General features: G+C 40.9%; 1 protein-coding gene and 1 long non-coding RNA gene across 3 annotated transcripts; both read left to right on the top strand.

Annotated features, from left to right (window-relative positions):
* Nucleotides 1–1,104: 1,104 nt before the first annotated feature.
* LOC114160799 (uncharacterized) lies at nucleotides 1,105–3,656 on the top strand. Of its 2 annotated transcripts, XR_003598855.1 has the most exons (8): nucleotides 1,105–1,390; nucleotides 1,489–1,644; nucleotides 1,822–1,906; nucleotides 2,083–2,393; nucleotides 2,505–2,799; nucleotides 2,898–3,053; nucleotides 3,231–3,315; nucleotides 3,490–3,656. It is a non-coding gene; the product is annotated as an uncharacterized LOC114160799 (long non-coding RNA). The 2 variants fall into 2 exon arrangements; XR_003598854.1 differs by having other exon boundaries at nucleotides 1,106–1,390; nucleotides 3,231–3,656.
* A 204-nt stretch (nucleotides 3,657–3,860) lies between these two features.
* scaf11 (SR-related CTD-associated factor 11) lies at nucleotides 3,861–18,685 on the top strand. The gene is made up of 15 exons (XM_028043469.1): nucleotides 3,861–4,056; nucleotides 7,331–7,367; nucleotides 7,634–7,779; nucleotides 7,866–7,943; nucleotides 9,398–9,477; nucleotides 9,570–9,649; nucleotides 9,735–9,772; nucleotides 10,513–10,583; nucleotides 10,669–10,794; nucleotides 11,990–12,081; nucleotides 12,397–14,931; nucleotides 16,930–17,270; nucleotides 17,359–17,532; nucleotides 17,614–17,733; nucleotides 18,153–18,685. The coding sequence occupies exons 2-15, from the start codon at nucleotides 7,349–7,351 to the stop codon at nucleotides 18,246–18,248; spliced, it is 3,996 nt and encodes a 1,331-aa protein (XP_027899270.1). The 5' UTR covers nucleotides 3,861–4,056; nucleotides 7,331–7,348; the 3' UTR covers nucleotides 18,249–18,685.
* Nucleotides 18,686–18,690: the final 5 nt, after the last annotated feature.

Genomic DNA, 18,690 nt, shown 5'->3' with positions numbered 1-18,690 from the left:
GTCATAGTGGGGCTTCGCCACACGGTGATCTCTAATATTGTAAATTGTTCTCACCTGTTCCTCCACTAATCCAGTCTCCCAGTTTTAATCGTTCAGGTTTTAGCCGATCATCGCTGGATTCTTTCGTCGCTGTCCACGTGGTTCCCGTCCTCCTGGTTTCCTTCTTGTTTTTCATACTGCTGGTAAGTTTTCGCATTCTACATTCACATGACACTTGCTTGCCTCTAGCTGGTGTTCGGGACCATCAGCTTTGCTAAATGAAAATGTTAATAGAAATTCACAATTGGTAATTTAGAAAGCGAGTCTTTTCATAACAGCCGGGCCCTGATGACAGAAGGACGATCAGGAATAGAGCAGAGGACCTACTGATGTAAAGGTTACATTCAGTTTTATAAATGGTGAGGACATGATTATGACTTGATCAGAAAGTCTGAATCTGTTATTTAGAATTATTTAGAAATGAAGGAATGTGTGTCTGATCATGTGTTGGTTCACTTGCATGACTCAAACAAGACAACAGCCCTGGACCAATCAGGGGAGAGAAGACACAGAGGACAGAGGAGACGAAGAAAATCCTGCTGGAAACCCAGAGAAGTTGTTTCCTGGTGGAACAGGAGGACAGGACACAGAATAAAGAGACACAGATAATGTGAAGTAGGTCCTTTAATAACAAATCAAGCTTTGCCATAGAAGATTATATTGAAAATTCACCTGTTCACGGGTCAGACGTTGAATTTTAAGGAATTTTAGAAACAGTAAATGGACTGAACTTATATAACGCTTTTCCAATCATTTTGACCACTCAGAACGATTTACACTAGAGTCACATTCACCTATTTACACTCATTAACGCACACACATTTATACACCGATCGGTAGGCACTTTGGTAGGTTAAGTGCCTTGCCTGGGGCACATCAACATGTGGCAGGAGGAAGCTGGAATCAAACCTAAAACCTTTCGAACGCAACACAACTACACTACCAACGGAACCCTCAAAGAAAACCCAGAGCTGATTTCTGATCTCAGATTTAAACTTTGCAGATCAATAATGTCCCTGATCATCCCAGGTTGGGTCTCCTGAGCCTGTAAACCTCCACCTTCAACACCACCAGTCAAGTGAAGGAAGATAAGAGAACCCAGTTGACAAAAAAAGTAAGAACATTTGTATCTTTCAATATAGGTGAACATTTCAAATATAGCTGCAGAGAGTTGAACTGAAAGTTAGAAGCTGTTTTTATCTGCCGTCTATGTATATTTTCCTCTTTAACTCTGTTGTCTTTTCTCTTTTTTCTACATCAACTCATGTCACATGACTTGAGTTGACCAGCAATTAAGGCAGAAGATCTACTATATCTGCTGATTGACTGGTTGTAACAGGTTGTGGAGAAGGTGAGGACATGATGATGACTTGATCAGAAGGTCTGATTCAATCATCTGTTTAGATAGAAATTAAGAAATGTTTATCTAATCACGCATTGGTTCACTAGCATGACTGAAACAAGACAGCAGCGCTGGACCAATCAGGAGAGAGAAGACAGAAGATCCTGCTGAAATTCCAGAGATTTAATGAAGAAGAGTTTCCTGATACAACAGAGGGACATCTGAGGACGGGATGCAGAATAAAGAGACACTGATCATGTGAAGTAGGACCTTCAATAACAAACCAAGCATTGCCATAGAATCTTATGCTGGTGAATTTACCTGTTCATGGGTCAGATGTTAAATATTAAAGAATTTTAGAAACATCATAGAAAACCCAGAGCTGACTTTTGACCCCTGGTTCAGATTCTGCAGATCAATAATGTCTCTGATCATCCCAGGTTGGATCTCCCGAGCCTGTAAACCTCCACCTTCAACACCATCAGTTAGGTGGAGGAAGATAAGAGAACCCAGTTGACAAAAAAAGTAAGAATATTTATATCTTTCAACATAACTAAACATTTCAGATATTGCTGCAGAGAGTTGAGCTTTAAAAACGGTTTCTATCTGCTGTCTTTGTAAATTTTTCTTTTTAACTCTGTTGTCTTTTCTCTTTATTTCAATTGTACATCAACTCATGTCACATGACTTGAGTTGACCAGCAATTAAAGCAGAAGACCTGCTCCACCTGCTAATCTACTGGTTGTAAAAGATTGTGGAAACGGTGAGGACATGATGATGACTTCATCAGAAAGTCTCCTTCATTCATCTGTTCTTTAGACAGAAATTAAAGAATGTGTGTCTGATCATGTGATGATTCTCCAACATTACTGAGATAAGACAACAGGATTGGACCAATCAGGAAACAGGACTGAGGAGACACAGAAAATCCTGCCGAAAATCCCGAGAAGAAGTTTCCTGATGGAACAGGAGGACGCCTGAGGACAGAATAAAGAGACACAGATCATGTGAAGTAGGTCCTTCTTGGGTCAGACATTGATTATTAAATAATTTTAGAAACATTATAGAAAACCTGATCCCAGATTCAGATGCAACAGATCAATAATGTCCCTGATCATCCCAGGTTGGGTCTCCTCAGCCTGTAAACCTCCATCTTCAACACCACCAGTCAGGAGGAGGAAGATAAGAGAACCTAGTTGAGAAAAAAAGTAAGAAAACATATTTTTATCCAGCTAACAATTTTAAATATGGATGAAACAGCGGTCAAATTTCAAAACTGTTCTTTCTTCTGTCCATTCTCTCTAACCCTGTTGTCTTTTCTACATCAACTCATGTCACATGACTTGAGTTGAACAGCAATTAAGGCAGAAGATCTACTATATCTGCTGATTGACTGGTTGTAACAGGTTGTGGAGAAGGTGAGGACATGATGATGACTTGATCAGAAGGTCTGATTCAATCATCTGTTTAGATAGAAATTAAGAAATGTTTTTCTGATCACGTGTTGGTTCACTAGCATGACTGAAACAAGACAGCAGCGCTGGACCAATCAGGAGAGAGAAGACAGAAGATCCTGCTGACATTCCAGAGATTTAATGAAGAAGAGTTTCCTGATACAACAGAGGGACATCTGAGGACGGGATGCAGAATAAAGAGACACTGATCATGTGAAGTAGGACCTTCAATAACAAACCAAGCATTGCCATAGAATCTTATGCTGGTGAATTTACCTGTTCATGGGTCAGATGTTGAATATTAAAGAATTTTAGAAACATTATAGAAAACCCAGAGCTGACCTTTGACCTCTGGTTCAGATACTGCAGATCAATAATGTGTCTGATCATCCCAGGTTGGATCTCCCGAGCCTGTAAACCTCCACCTTCAACACCATCAGTTAGGTGGAGGAAGATAAGAGAACCCAGTTGACAAAAAAAGTAAGAATATTTATATCTTTCAACATAACTAAACATTTCAGATATTGCTGCAGAGAGTTGAGCTTTAAAAACGGTTTCTATCTGCTGTCTTTGTAAAAAATTTTTTAACTCTGTTGTATTTTCTCTTTATTTCAATTCTACATCAACTCATGTCACATGACTTGAGTTGACCAGCAATTAAAGCAGAAGACCTGCTCCACCTGCTAATCTACTGGTTGTAAAAGATTGTGGAAACGGCGAGGACATGATGATGACTTCATCAGAAAGTCTCCTTCATTCATCTGTTATTTAGACAGAAATGAAGGAATGTGTGTCTGATCATGTGATGATTCTCCAGCATTACTGAGGTAAGACAACAGGACTGGACTGAGGAGACACTGAAAATCCAGAGATCCCAGGTTGGGTCTCCTCAGCCCGTAAATATTCAGATTTACAAATTATGAGACAGTTTTACCTCCATATGGAACTGTCCCTTTCGTGCTATCTGCAGCCTGAGTTTGCGTAAACGAAACCAAATGCATAAATCAACATTGTGCTGTAATGCTCACCGCTTCCAATAGGGGGTGCCAGAAGGGCAACTTTTGTAGCTAGTCTGCAAGACATGTGGCTGAGGCTTTCTGAAATCTATGCCTCGTTTTTCGCTAAAAATACTTCCCGGATATCTTCATTCGGCCGAACAACACAGCAAGGACTTAGACGCTAAAAACATAGCGTAGAATTCAGCCTCAGCTCTGTTCAAAGGTGAGTAACGATAATTTACATTAGCTAACCGAAGCTAGCTGCTCTAGAGCTACAGGCGACGTAAGCAGGTGCTGTTGTTCAAAGCCGCTAGCTTTTAGCTGTCTCCTAGCCAGCTAGCTAGCTGCTGACCTTCATTGCAACCGTTGTGGCTAATAATAAACAGTATTCAGGCGCTCTGGTCGCCGCACTAATAACACGGAGATAGCTTTCAGAAGACTTTGGTTGTAGCTAACTGTGGTTGTCCTGCTATCCAATAACAACCATGTTGTTACCGTCGTGTTGGCACAAGTTGGTGCAAATTTAGTATCTCCAGACTGGAGGCCGTGCTCAGCAAAACAGCTTTTAAGAATATAAACTGTAAACCTATATCACATGCTGGATCCCGTTTAGTACATTTAGGTTTAGTTAAACATTTTAAGATTGGTCAGAGATTCAGCAGTTAGTCGGTTGTTATAAATGGCCTCTGATTAACTAAGTTGGGTTGACAGTTGAAAAACAAAGCTCAGCAGTGGTGTTGACATGATATCAGCGGAGTGGAGGAGAATGTCTTTAGGCCAGAGCATCAAACTGAGTCAGAGTGACCTTAAATGGTTCACTTGGACAGATTTTTACATTAAAATATTACATGAAAAACTAATCTGATTCTGTCCCCAGAAGCACACTGTGCAAGATGAGGGGGTTTAGTCGCTCGGTGGCTCATTAACATTGGCTACTGATAGGCTTGTTTACGATGATTCACACATAGTCAAGTCTGAACTCTCCAAAAAGAACTTGGAGTTGATTTGAGCTTAAATCTAAGCAATTGTTGTCCGTGTTTTAACACAAGGTGAGTGACGGAATCAAAGCCTAAAATTATTTCACTTTCATTTTGATTCAACAGCACCCTCCGATCTTCAAATGTTGGTCCAACTTAACCTTTGATAATCAACCGTTTTCTCAACCAAGGGGTCCACTGGAACCTGACTATGTCAACCTGATGGATGAATCACAAATAACCAGCGACTACAAAATGGCAGAGTCAGCAATTTATTCCTCAGACACCTCTTTAAAACTTTAGATATGATAAAACAGAATAAATGTCATTGTCCTTGACACAAATACAATTTCCACCACCCCCTTAAATATTTCTAAATTTTTGCTGTTTTTATCTCACTTAAATGTTTTAAACTAACAAATGAACTTTAGTAAGAGATAAAAAAAAAAACCCCAGAGTAAATACTAAATATGGTTTTTCAAACGATGTTATGAATCTAGAGGAAGAAAAGCTATAAAGTAATCATTCGCTAAAGCCAACAACTGTTGTGTCAGTCTTCAACTGGCATCAAGCAGTTGATCTTTGTTGTTGAGGATTGTTTTCTAAAGTTGAGCAGCTTTTTTTTTTTTTTCCCATGCCACAGGATCTCCTCCAAATTTAAGCCAGACTTTGATTAGGCCACTGGTTTTCGAGCTGTCTGGAGGTGGAAATGGCTTTGAGTATTTTCCCCGAGTATTCTGGCAAACGTATTATAAAGACGGTTTTCAACACCACCAGAAAATGTTTTTTAAGGCTTGGTGTTCTTTCCGATAAACAGAACATTATAACCAATTACAATTTCAGCATATTTTCATTGAGATAAAACCTGTTGGTAATTCAGTTCCATATTTAATTTTCTTTCTGTGATGATTAGTCATCAAGGTAAGGTCCCACTGGTTCTGACGAGTTTCTGTGCAGATTGTTAGCTTCAGGCTGAGTACGTTTGTTCTCATTATGTTTTATTAGCTACATTAGCTGTGTGACTTTTCACATTTCACAATTGATGTAGCGTCTATCCCTGGATGTGTACCTGGGTCTGATCATACCCACAATAGGACGGAACAAAACCCATGTTGACACGGGAACTCAACAGGATTAAACTATTGCTAAACTGCAAATGGTTAAAAAGCTAGCGTTAGCTTATCCTGTCCGACTTATTTACTGACATCTTTGGCCTTTCTCTGTTCTTTTGCCTCGTTGGCAAAATACTTTGCAGTAATGCTGGAGTAATGCTTTTGTCTTTTAGTCCAAAGAGGGTTGAACGGCTCTTCTCCAGGTCTACTTGTAACGTTGCTTGTGTTTGAGCTGTGATTGTTCCCGCGAGCCTCTGCAGTAAGATGAAAATGTCTGTTTGTCAAAGATCAATGTCTGTATTGATCTTTGACACGAATGACAATCTTTTGACAACCCTAGTTTGCAACACTTCCCAGACTGACAATATTACTGACTTTGATTCTCTTCTCACCTTAATAAATTTCTTTAGCTACAGGCGGGATGTGTTGCGTTTTGAGATGTGTTGTCGTACTTTGTGTTGTCAGACATATTTTTTTCAGTAATTTCTTGACTCTGCAGGTCTGGGAGTTAGTGTGCCTCGATGTTGCTGGCAAAACTGATCTCAGTTGCAGAAAAATGGACAGTTAGTTTATAATTGAACAAGTGGTGCATTTATTTTCTCAGTACATGAAATCATCATTTGAAAACTGCTTACTAAAACGGAAGTCTGTCAGTCTATATAGGGGCAAACACGTTTTTTTCAGTACTGTATAAATACAACATGTTCTACATAGGTTAAGGTCATAAATTCACATGATTAAAGAAACTCTTGGTAAATGGTTGTAAAATGCTGGTTAGTGTTATACAAAATGCTAAAAAGTAAAGATTATATGACTTTTATTGCATGTGTTTAAGTTCATATATATCTATTATATTTCACTCATGATGTGCAGTGTTGACAGGCAACAGTTGTTTTCATTTTTATTAATCTTGTAGCTTTTTGATATCCTGCTTTTTAGAGATCAACAAAAATATAACAAGCTGGAATTCTTAAACAGTCAGGCTAGTTTCTCGGGTAGCTAGCCTGCAGCCGCTGCTTTACGCATGGACGTTTCTGCCATTTTAAAATATTATCTTTTATGAGACTGTGTGTTTTTCAAACTATGCATTAACTTTTTTTCAGCCAGCTAACTGGCAGTGCTATGCTAAAATCTTTAGTCTATTTCAGCCAGTTCAAGTACTCCCGTCTCAGCAAGATTATTGATCTGCTTTCGTGAGTTATTAAATAGACATGAAACACACTTTAAGTCACCTAGGCCTGACATTGAAAGCTTGAGTTGTTGTTTTACTGGTAAAGACAAATCGCACAACTAACTCCTGTTAAACTGAGCTGGAGCCATGGAGAGCAGTGGAAGTTGTCAATATTGTTTGATGGATTTCCAGCTGAAAACTTTCTAATCTTTATGTTTCTGTCGTCGTCATGATCAGGACCACCCAGGGCCAAACATGACTGGAGCTGGAAGTGGTGAGATGTTTGGATCTTTAAAAAAAAATAAATCAATCAAATAAAAAATACAATTTTTTTAATATATATACAGTACAGACCAAAAGTTTGGACACAACTGTGTGTCCAAACTTTTGGTCTGTACTGTATATATATAAAGTCCTTGAAGTGGATTGTTATTTTTTCCAAGTATTAACATAATCTGCCTTTATATCAATTGACATAACACATATAAATGTGTTTTGTTTTTCTGTGCTGAGTGATTCTTTGTTTTGTTGTGTGTTCAGGGGGCCAGGGCGCGTCGGACGGGGCCGACGGCGAGGAGCCAGAGAAGTGTCCGGTCTGCCTGGGCGCGCTGGCCGGAGGAGAGCTCGCCATGCCGGACAGCTGCTGCCATGTTTTCTGCCTCAGATGCCTCCTCACATGGGCACAGGTGACGCTTGTGTAAACTAACACACATTTTGCAATTTTTCTCTGTTTGAATCAGTTAGAAAAAATGTCTTTGCTCTACCATGCCAGATGTCTTCCTCGTGCCCTGTGGACAGAAGACCATTCACTAATGTTTACAGATGGGACGGCCACCTCGGCCTCGTGCAGGTCAGTGACCTTTTAACCGCAGCACTTTCTGGTAACTTCATAACACTGTTATGAAACTGAGAGCTAGTTTCTGTTTGACCTGAGCAGATCAAGTGTCTGATGTGATTCAGATAATATTTGTAGAGGTTGAACAAAAAGCCAGATGGTTTTAATGCCATGTTGACCTTCTTTGGATCCGAACAGGATTTGTTGCTTTTTGAGGTTTTTTGACCTACTTCATGTTGTCAGAAGTTTTATTGAAGAGGTTTCTTAATACGACAGGTCAGGAAGTAATAAGCTAAAGTGAACTAAACAATATGGTTAGTCAGTTATACAGTCAGGTTTTATCAATCATTTTGGTTCTGTACATCACCACAATGAATTTTAAATGAAGCAACTTTGATACAATTGAAGTGAAAACTTTCAGCTTTAATTCAGTGGGTTGAACTCAGAGATTGAATGAAATGCAGATAATTAAAGCTTCAAGGGCCCAAAACTAATTGAACAAATTAAAAACATGAAATAATTATTTAAAATCCTACCCAGGTAAGAACCAGCCCATTGTTTTACGCTTTGCTCTGTCCAGAGGGTCTGCAGTCTCGGCTGTTGAGAAACAATTGCTTCCCAGAGGCGAGGACTTCATTGAAGTTTAAAATTGTACCCAATTGCTGACATTTGGCAGAGACGTATATTGGATGATATCCCCCAATGCGAAGAGAGAAGTGCTGAGCTGAACGAGGCGGTTGTTAATGATGTGGCCAACACGGACTGAACAGCTTTGCTCACTTCCTCCACTACATACTACAGTTCAAAAACAGCGCAGAAAATCAACATCAAAATTCAAATTCTCCTACTGTTAGCTGATTGGTTGAAATTCTACTGGAGAAATCCACTTCAGTGAGAGAAATCCCAAACAGAGCACTGAAGGGAGATGAGAATTGAGTGGAACTGCATAGGAAGACGACCAGGCTAGTGAATTTCTAATACTTGGTTGAAAAAACCTTTGCTTTTTGACTTTTTCATGACTGTCTGAACAGCCCAATTGCAATCTTTTCACTCTCCCAAAAATTCAAACTTGTACCACTTCCACATGTGAATCTAAATCGGATTTGTATTTGATAGATTTTAAGGCGCAGACTGAACGGTCCGAGACATGCATTGTAATCCTGCCAAGCTTTTAATGTAGTGGCTTTAAATTTGTGGGTCTTTCTGTCCCCAGTTTAGTCTTCAACAAGTGAAATGCTCATTTTGGTTCAAATCAGCTGACTTGGCAATTAAAGAATATACCACTTCTTTGTGTTAATAAACACTATATGTTTTGGGCCACCTGTATTCATTCCTTTGAATAAATATAAACCTAATTTGAAAATGTTTTTACCTTGGTTATCTTTGATATAAAAATGAAAAAAAGAGAACTCGTTGATAAGGTAGCAAATATATTTTTTGATGCATGGAAATGTTTTTTTCTTTTTTAGATTCCTGTAAGGAGGCAAACAACTCAAATAGAATCTGACATTTGCTGCTGTCGAAAACCCGAACAGAAAGTCTGTCTCATGTGAGTTCTCCTGACACATTCTGGTATTTGACTAAAGAATGATCAGTTTCTCTTTAAACTCAAATGCTATTTATTTATTTTTGTTCATACAGAAACAAGCCTGCTAGGAGACTACGGCAGCAGAAAACGGAGAGGAAATCTGATGTCAAAACAAGAGGCCTCGTGCGCAAGTGTATGTTTCTTTCTTCTTTTTTTTTTTCCAGAAATGTGTCCCTGATCGTCTTTATAACAACTGATTTATCAATATCTCATTTTAGGTAACGACGAGGAGCCATCTTCTCTAAACAGAAAAAAGGTGCACTTCTTCATGCATTTCTTCTGGAAACACATTTCTGCTGTTGTGGTTCCAAACTTAAAATGACTCATTTAAATCCAAATAATCTGAAATTTTGATTATTATGAATGGGTGAAAATGCTTACTCCAGTACAGTCGAATAACTGGGAAGGTTGGAAATTCTCCGTCTGTCGCACAAAACTATCTGACGAGCCGTAATATTATTTTCGATCACACCACGGCTTTGAGGCACAAACAAAGGAGGAGTTTTGTGGGTAGCAAGAGCTCGGTGTGACTTAAAGCAAACTGAATCACACCATTAATTGTCAATAATAAAAGACACAGATGGTGTGAGGTTAAGAATCACACAGAGTCTACACACAGATCTTATCCAGAAAATATTTCAAATTATTAAACTACCAACAAGTAACTCTGCTACACAAATATGTCGCACAGAAATATTAATCAAAAACAGTTTTTGGTCTGCTTGTCATTTTGAACACAATTGTATCCGAGTCTCAACCTTGTCTGTGACCTACGCCAGCAATCACAGTCCTGGATTACCCAATCAATATTAGCGACTGGCGTTGTGTGGAACACCTGCTGTTTCTGAGCGTTGCCCGTCTTGCTTTCGGGGCTTATCCCACTGCTGGGTAAAACAAAATCCAATTTCCAGTTGGTCTTCCAGAGCTTCCTTTAACTCTTGTTCCAGTTTTAGCATCTTTGTTTGATGTCGTCGGTGTTCCACATGTCTTATCCAGGTGAGGGGAACAGAGTGCTGCACGTGGTCTCCGCCCCCCTGCGTCTCTGTAACGACACCAACGCAGGACGTGTAAGTCTCACTGCTGGCTGTCAGTTTTTAGCTTTAGCATTGTATACGTATTAGCGTTTTTATTTATTTTTTTCTTGTTCTGCAGTGCAGATCCTGTGTGGCTAGCACAGCACCTAGCATACGACACTGGAATCACACAGTGCAAGCTGCAGGCGCAACGATGCCCTTGGCTCTCCACTGCTGCTCCCATTCCTGCTGACGGACCCCCAAGGTAATGAAACTCCAGGTGACCCCTGCTGTGAGGAAGGTTGACCTACAGTGATTCAGTTGTTCCTTAAACACCCATTGGCTCCTCAGCTGCATTTGAAAGCTTCAGTGAAAGTTGTGTTTTTGTAGCTTAATGAATAAAACCAGCTGATGTCATTGTGATGTTTGACACTAAAGCACATCTCTCTAAAAACATTAACACTAGTCCAGGGTTTCTGCACGGTAGTAAAAGGCAATAAATTAAATGAGCTTAAATTAAGGCCAGTTAAAGGTAGTAAAAAGTAACTAAAGGTAGTAAAAGGTAGTAAATTTTTTATCATCCCTTCAAAATATTTTAAATTTTCCATTGATTCTCACTTATTGTTTTAAGTTCGTTTTACTAAAATCTGTATAAAAAAATTATAACTACCGTACTGGCAGAACCTGAGCTGTCACTGATGGACTCCAAGCTGCTGTACACATGCGTTGTGTTGGAACCGGCTAACGTCTTGAGACTAGCTAGCATTTTGCTCTTCGCCATGGGAAAATATACGTTTTCATAACTTTGGCTCGATAATCCGAGATTCAAAGATTAGGAATGAGCGAAAGGCATTTTGTAAAGTATGCAGGAAAAAATCAAAATTGGATTCGGAACGATGTGACTGTGATCAAATCAGACCGCCTGGAGCATCCACCATTCATTGTGGCTCCACCGTGGAGCGGATCCCCATTTCAATTTTTGGTGCTAAACGAAGTGATGCAACTTCAAACTAAAGCTCAGCTACGAGCTAAAGTTTTACCAGCGACGCAACAGGATTTTGTGTTGGTAGTAAAAAAGGCAGTAAAAAGTAGTAAATTCAACTAATTTACTAAATTAAATTCCAGTATAATCCCTGTAGTCTTAGAAATCATAACCATTATGAAATATGCTTCTTAATTCAGTGACATGAATTGTGATTCTTATTTAATTGCACAAAATCTTAGTATAATTTCATATTTTCAAATCTATTGATATATGTCGGTGCTCTCAGGAAACGGTGGAGAAAATTGTAAAAAAAAATAATAATAACAAAGCAATATAACAGTCTGTTTTCAAGGTTTTCAGATAACTTGATTGGAATGCATTATGATTGATCAAAATTTTTATTATACGATTGGACATTTTTCACAGTATGATAAATGCCCATTTTTAGGATTTACAGTTGTGTTGCATTGTGCAGGCGGCGTTTTCCAGGTTGGAACAGCTCATCTCCATTTGGTCTCATCTCATCTCCCTTCATCCCCAGTGCATCGTTTAGCTCTAGTAATTTTGGTGAGTAACATCTGATGTTTTGGAGATAATCAAGAGCTATTTAGAGTTATGTAGAAATCACAGAAATACTGATTTTTTTATTTATTTATTTTTGTTTATTGTCAAACTGTCCCAGGAACAAAATTTTTAAAGTCTTAGTTGTTGCTACTATTCCAGTTAGTCTATTCCAGAGCCATGGAATCCTGGTCCTTGGGGGCAAAATGTAGTGTGCCACAGCTGTAATATTCTACTAATTCAAAAAAAAAAAAGCTCATTATTTACCGTGTCTGTTATGTACTGTCCAATAAGGATCAACTGTTCTGTTCTGTCCTGTAGTATTTCAGGGTGTTGTCTGCGCTGTCACATGTCCTAAAGGAGGAGAGAAGCGGGGCAGCAGATCATCAACATCTAAAGCACCCACCAAAGAGCCAGAGTCTCTTCCCTCCAGAAGATCTAGACGCAACACTAAAAGTCAGGAAGAGAGTCAGTCAGACTCCAAATCCCCAGCACAAGCCAGTTTGTCAGACTCCGATTCATCCGCCGGCCAGTCCTCCAAGCTGAGCAAACCTTCTCCAGCGCCAACAAAAAGGAAAGGGAAACGGGTGACAAACAGAAAAGCCAGTGGCAAACGGAAAGCCACAAGAAAAAACAGCAGTAGTCCAGCAGTAAGTGAGGAAGAGGAGGATGGAGATGACAACATTGAGAAGGAAGAACAAGAGAATGCAACTGTAGAAGACATAGATATGAACAACTCTGACCAGCTGCAGACTGCTGAAAAAAGCCTCCAAGAAGAGTCGAATGGATGCAACTCTGCTGATGAGGAAGTAGACATAAGCTCTGCGAATGGTGTTAAGCAAAACAAAGAGGTGACGCAAGAAGAATCTTGTGAAAAGCAACAAGAAGAGGCAGCTGGCGAAGAAAAAAATGACTTATCCTATTTTACAGACTCAACTCAGAACAGTCCAGTTTCGACCTATGAGGAAAGCCACAGCCAAAAAGATGAGCCTGTCAGCCCTGTTTCCAGCGCAGATAGAGAGTTTGATGAAAGGACTTTGCAGTCTCCCCCTAACACTCAAATGACCCCAGTGGAAGACCAGGTGTCTCTTCAGAGTGAGGAGAACACAGACCTGGATGATAAGATGGAAGTGTGTGAATCAATAGAGGCATCCATACCAGAAGAGTCTTCTAATGAATTAAAGGAGGAAATGTGCAGGAATTTGAAAGAGTCCGATTGTCCTGCTGACAGAGAATCTGACAAAAACATAGCCGATGAAGATGCAAGCACATCTGAGGACAGTGTTGGAATGCCTGAATCACAGGAGTATTCAGAGGTCCAGAGTTCTATAGAACAGGCAAAGGAAGATCCTACACCCAATGAAGACATTGTGGCCAAAGAGGAAGTCTCTACCATCCAAGAGAAGGGCATCATGAAAGAGGACTCTGGCACCCTTGAGGAGGCCATAACCAAGGAAAACGCTACGGTCATAGAGAAAACCATAGTGGAGAAAGACTCTACAACTCAAGAGGGGGCTTTAACAAAGGAGGACTTTGTGGCCCAAGAGGAGGGCACAACCAGGGAAAAATCTCCGTTCAAAGAGGAAGCCATAACAAAAGAGAATGATTCACCAAAGAATGATGTCAAGTCCAACAGTGACTCCACGCAGAGTTACGATTGCACAAATAAAGATGACACAAACGTTGTCCCTATGGACTGCAGCTCACCCACAAGTGAGCCTGCGAGCAGTTCCCTTCAGGAACCTGTGAGTGACAAGGATTACAATACTGACATAGTAACTCCTGCTACTGCTCCTGAAACCCAAGTCAGCAAAAATGCCAGTTCCAAGGCACAAAGGGAGAGAGAAAGGAGCCAAGAGAGGAAGAATGGCAAGCAGCGGCGCTCTCGCTTCCACTCGCCATCCTCCAAATGGTCGCCTCGGAGAGAGTCAAGGAGGGAATCATCAAGACGCTCACGTTCAAGAGAACGTGATGACATGTCCTCGAGTCGATCGTCCCGTGCTCGCAGCAGAGACAGAGACAGGGAGAGGGACGGAGAGCGAGACTATTTCAGGAGGGACCGCAGCCGTGAGAGGAGGCGAAGACGATCCAGGAGTCGGTCTCGATCAAGGTCTAGATCTCGGTCCAGATCTCGGTCAAGATCTCGATCAAGAACAAGGTCTCACAGGCGAGGGACTAGCCCTGAACGGGCAACATCTAGAGAGCAGTCTCCCCAGAGGAAGGAGCGTAGAGGAGGCTGGAAGACTGGGCATAGTGGTAGCTCTGGTTACGAGGGTCGAAGATATCAAGGAGGGTCTGGCCGCTTTGAAAATGGTGTGTCTCTAGAAAGCTCTCATGACAGACAGACTTGGTCCGAGAATCCTGACTGGGTCACTGAAAAGACTCGGGGTGATGCCGAAGACAAGAGCCGCGACTCAGGGTTCAGCAGTGGTTCAAAGTGGGAAGATCAGCGAAGGGGCGGCGGAAACGAGGGAGAATCACGTGGGCGGGGGGCTCGTGGAGGTTTTGATCGTAGTCGAGGCACAGGACGGGGTGGTGGCAACCGCAGCTTCTACAGCCAACAGGATGAAATGCCCGACACGCGCTGGCAGCCCAGAAACAATTTCTCAGGTACAGGCAACAATTCAGGGAACGACTCCTACAGCCGCTTCAACGAAAACCGGGGCGGCAGTCGAAAGAAGGAGCCGGAGCCAGGAGACTCCATGATCGACCGGTCAGGATGGTCCTCAGCATCCAGCTGGGCTGTGAGGAGGACGCTGCCTGCAGATGTGCAGGATTATTACTCCAAGAGGGAGAGAGGAGGAGCAGGCACCTGGAACCGACAAGAGGAGGAGCAGCAGGCACCAGCACCACCAGGTTATTTCTAGACTTTTTGCTCTATACTTGGAAAATCACATTCTTCTACATTGTGTGCACAATTATTAGGCTTATTTTTATTAATGACATTGCTGTCAGTTACTCCAACATTTTAATAAACCCTGAAAATGAATGTTTAAGAAAGTAAAGCTAAGGTTTTGGCTTTCTCAGGAGAATATTTACATGTGCACAGTTGGGCAGCTAAATGGAAAAACACAATTTCCCATGTAGCTTTTTTTTTTTTTCTCCAACAAGTTTCTTGCAACCCTGTTGACTATTATCAACAAATCCTTTTATGATTGTGTCATCAAGGCCCAAATTATCTCAGCGATTGTTAAAAGTTCTTCACCCCTCAAAGAGACTTTTGGTCATTTTTAAGTGTCAAGCTAAATCTCTCTTTTTGTTCATTTTGCCTAAAAGAAAAAAAGTTGCCTAGTAATTACACACACCTTGATATTGAGTGTTGACCTCCTTAGGCCACGCCCCTCCATCATTACAAAGACACACACCACCTGCTACACTTAAATCCATAAAGCATTCAAGTCTATCCGGCTTGGAAAATATGCCAAAAAAATATTCACTTTCCTAATAATTGCACACATTGCATATCATATAATATATTTGAAACTTTAGTTGCATAAATTCCGAGCTGAGACAATGTTCTACCATGACAAGGAGTAAAGGTAGGAATCATAAAACAGGGATTTACTATGGAGACGGCGAGCAGAAAATGGCTGCAGATTCAGAGCGCAAAAGATTTTAACCAATCAGATTTCTTTCATAATTCATGAAATGAAACTCTTATAGATCTGTTGCACATTGAAATGTTTCAAAACTTTATTTCTTGTCACAGTTTAGTTTATTGCTCACAGATAATAGAAACCTGAAAATGTTTGTGTCAGACAATTAGAACTGGCTTGTGTACAGAACTCTGTGAACAAGCAGCTTCGTCACCTCTAGTGTCCATGATTGTCTTCTGGAATCTGTCCAATCAGCAGTTAGTTTTTAACTGTGTTTCCCTCTCTGACCCATTTTGATGCTCAGGAAACCTTAGCAGGTGTTTTGAGTAAATTAGCTGATTATGGAGCAACACAAGTTTCTGTTGAACATTTTTTTTTCACACAATATTCAAACTTTCTGAGACACTAGATTTTGGGTTTTTATTAATTATAAGCCAAGGTCATCAAAATGACGAGAAATAAAATCTTGAATCTTTTATTTCACTGTGTGTAATAAAATCTGTATATGGGTTTGACTTTGTGACATTAGTGACAAAAATGTTGAAACTTTTTTTTACGATACTCAAATGTTTTCAGACGTCCTTTTCACGTTACACTAGTCTTAAACTTCCAACAGCAGCTCAGATGGGCTGAGTTGCTTGGCAACTAGGGGAGATGAAAAAATAAGTCAGTTCAAAGATTTTAATGCAAATGAGTATGTTTGAAGAATTCATTTCTTTTAATATTAATTGTAGCTGAATATCTGATTATATTGACTAACTTGTGACAGAAAACTACCAGGGTTCCTCTGCAGTCTGGAAGAGATTTCCTTTCTTTTTTTCTCTCAATTACTCTTTCATTTATTATTTCCTTAATTTTGTTTCTTTATTTTTCTTGTTTATTCTCATTTTTTCTTTTATTTGTTCTGTCTTCTCTTTTCTCCTTCGTTTGTTTTCTTTGCCGTATTTATTCTTCCTTCCTTTGCTTTTGTCTCATTCTTTTTTGTTACAAATTTCTTTCCTTTTTTCTAATTTTTTTCCTTCCTTCCTTGTTTAAGTCCTTACTACCCGCCTTCACTCCTTCCTTTAATTTGTTCTTTTGCTTCCTCCCTTATCCCAATAAATAATTCATAGGATGAATTCAGAGTGAACACTGGTTTTTCCTGTTTTAAAACAGACATAAGGAAATGTCTTGTAATCTATATAAAATGTGTAGAAACTGTGAAATATTTTGATTTGCTCATATTCAAATTTGTTTTTTCCCTGTTTTGTGCTTTTAGATCCACCAAAGAGCGACCCTACTCCTCCTAACCCCCAGGTTATCCCTAGTAACGCACCGGTGGCCGTTTTGAGCGTCCTTCCTCCCCCTCCTCCTCCTCAGCTCGGCGTCCTCCACCACCCGTACCCACTGCAGCGCCCCCTGTCGGTCAGCCTGCAGCCCGCTGCCCCCTACCCTTTACCCCCTCAGGTGCCCATACACCTTCACCCTGCAGTGCCGCTGCTCCAGGTGCCCACCGTCGCTGCCCAGGGTCTCCCTCCTCCCCCACCGCCGCCGCCGCCCATGCAGGCCGCCGGCCAGACGGTAGCAGTCGCAGCTCAGCCTGACGGGCACACGGCTCAGGTACGGTAACCATGGAGATGGCAGCTAACTTCAAAATGCAGTAGCAAGTTATGTCTATCTGAGTGATCAAAATTCCGTACGATGCCAGATGGTGAGCACAGTCGTCGGCTACAGCAAACCAGCCCTCCTCCCCACGTTGACCAAAGTGGGCGTGGCCACAGTGTCCCAGGTCCAGCCGGCTCCCAGCCAGGCGCTGCCGTCCTCCACCACACAGACCGGCCAGCACAGCAAGGCCCAGGCCGACAGCTCCAAAAAAGAGAAGGTAGGGTAGGGCACTCTGAGCCAGTATGGGCGAGTTTAGCTTCCTGTTTGTTGACCGTGTCACTTCCCGTTTGTGCTGCAGAAACAACAGATCCAAGAGAAGGCTATAAATGAAGTGAAGACGGCGATCAAACCGTTTTATCAAAGGAAGGAAATCACAAAGGAGGAGTACAAGGAGATCGTCCGCAAAGCAGTAGAGAAGGTACAGATACACACACACACACACACGTTTGTATTTCTAACCTTTAGGAACTTAACTAGGAACGCTTAACTAATGAAACAATTACGGGGACATTTTTGGGGGCGGGGGACGGTTATGGGGACATGTTGGGGGTCAAATGCAGTCAGATATAAAATAGCATCTAACTTTAATCAAACATGTTTATTCAAACTTTCAACTTCAGCTTTTTTTATGGGGATTTTTTGTGAGCTCCAGTTGTGCCAGTGGCTTCCTTGGTCCCTAGAGCCCTGTAGGACGTCAGTGGGTTAACCAATATATCAACATGGATAAATATATTGTGAACCCCCCGCCGCTCCAAAAAAGCGGCCTAAATATTAAAATTTTTATTAGCCAGAATGGGATAATTGCAGGAAATCAGGGCTCCTTTTTTTCCTGCTCAGGTCTGCCACAGCAAGAGTGGAGAGGTGAACTCCAGCAAAGTGTCCAACCTGGTGAAGGCCTATGTGGACAAATACAAACACGCCCGCAAGAAATGAATCTGCAGGGAACACCGGTTTCCCCTCCCAGACCTGTTCTGCTGATCCGATCAAGTGCAATTTCCTCCTGCTGGAATCTGGCCTCCCGAGCTGAGCGACGGCGGAGAGCCAGCGTTTTCCTCCTTTTTTTGATATATCTATCTACCTTTTATTGAATGAAGATTTGTTTTCTATAGATTTTCATATTTTGTTAGAAAATAATGACCTGATCATAAATTGTAATTGCAAGAGCCCTTTATTTTGCTTAGATCATGGGACTTTGGGGGAGCTGCTGTAGAGTGCAGAGATTACTAAAGATGTACTCTGAAGAGTGTGGAGGAGAGCATGCTAATTTCATAGCTTGAGTCAATATCATCAATGTTTCTTTAAAAAAATTCTGTAATATTTCAACTGAAAGATAAACAAAAAAAACAAAACAGTGCTTTTGTCTTTAATAGTCTCT

The sequence above is a fragment of the Xiphophorus couchianus genome, chromosome 17 (assembly GCF_001444195.1).
Source record: "Xiphophorus couchianus chromosome 17, X_couchianus-1.0, whole genome shotgun sequence".
Lineage (NCBI taxonomy): Eukaryota > Metazoa > Chordata > Actinopteri > Cyprinodontiformes > Poeciliidae > Xiphophorus > Xiphophorus couchianus.
Note: the sequence above shows the minus strand (reverse complement) of the source record. Positions and strands in the feature narration are given on the sequence as shown.

What these genes read in the sequence shown, in the direction of transcription:
- scaf11 (XM_028043469.1), top strand. An exon ending in CTGACGGGCACACGGCTCAG is followed by an intron (nt 17,271 to 17,358) that starts GTACGGTAACCA and finishes GTACGATGCCAG; the next exon opens with ATGGTGAGCACAGTCGTCGG. An exon ending in TCCGCAAAGCAGTAGAGAAG is followed by an intron (nt 17,734 to 18,152) that starts GTACAGATACAC and finishes TTTCCTGCTCAG; the next exon opens with GTCTGCCACAGCAAGAGTGG.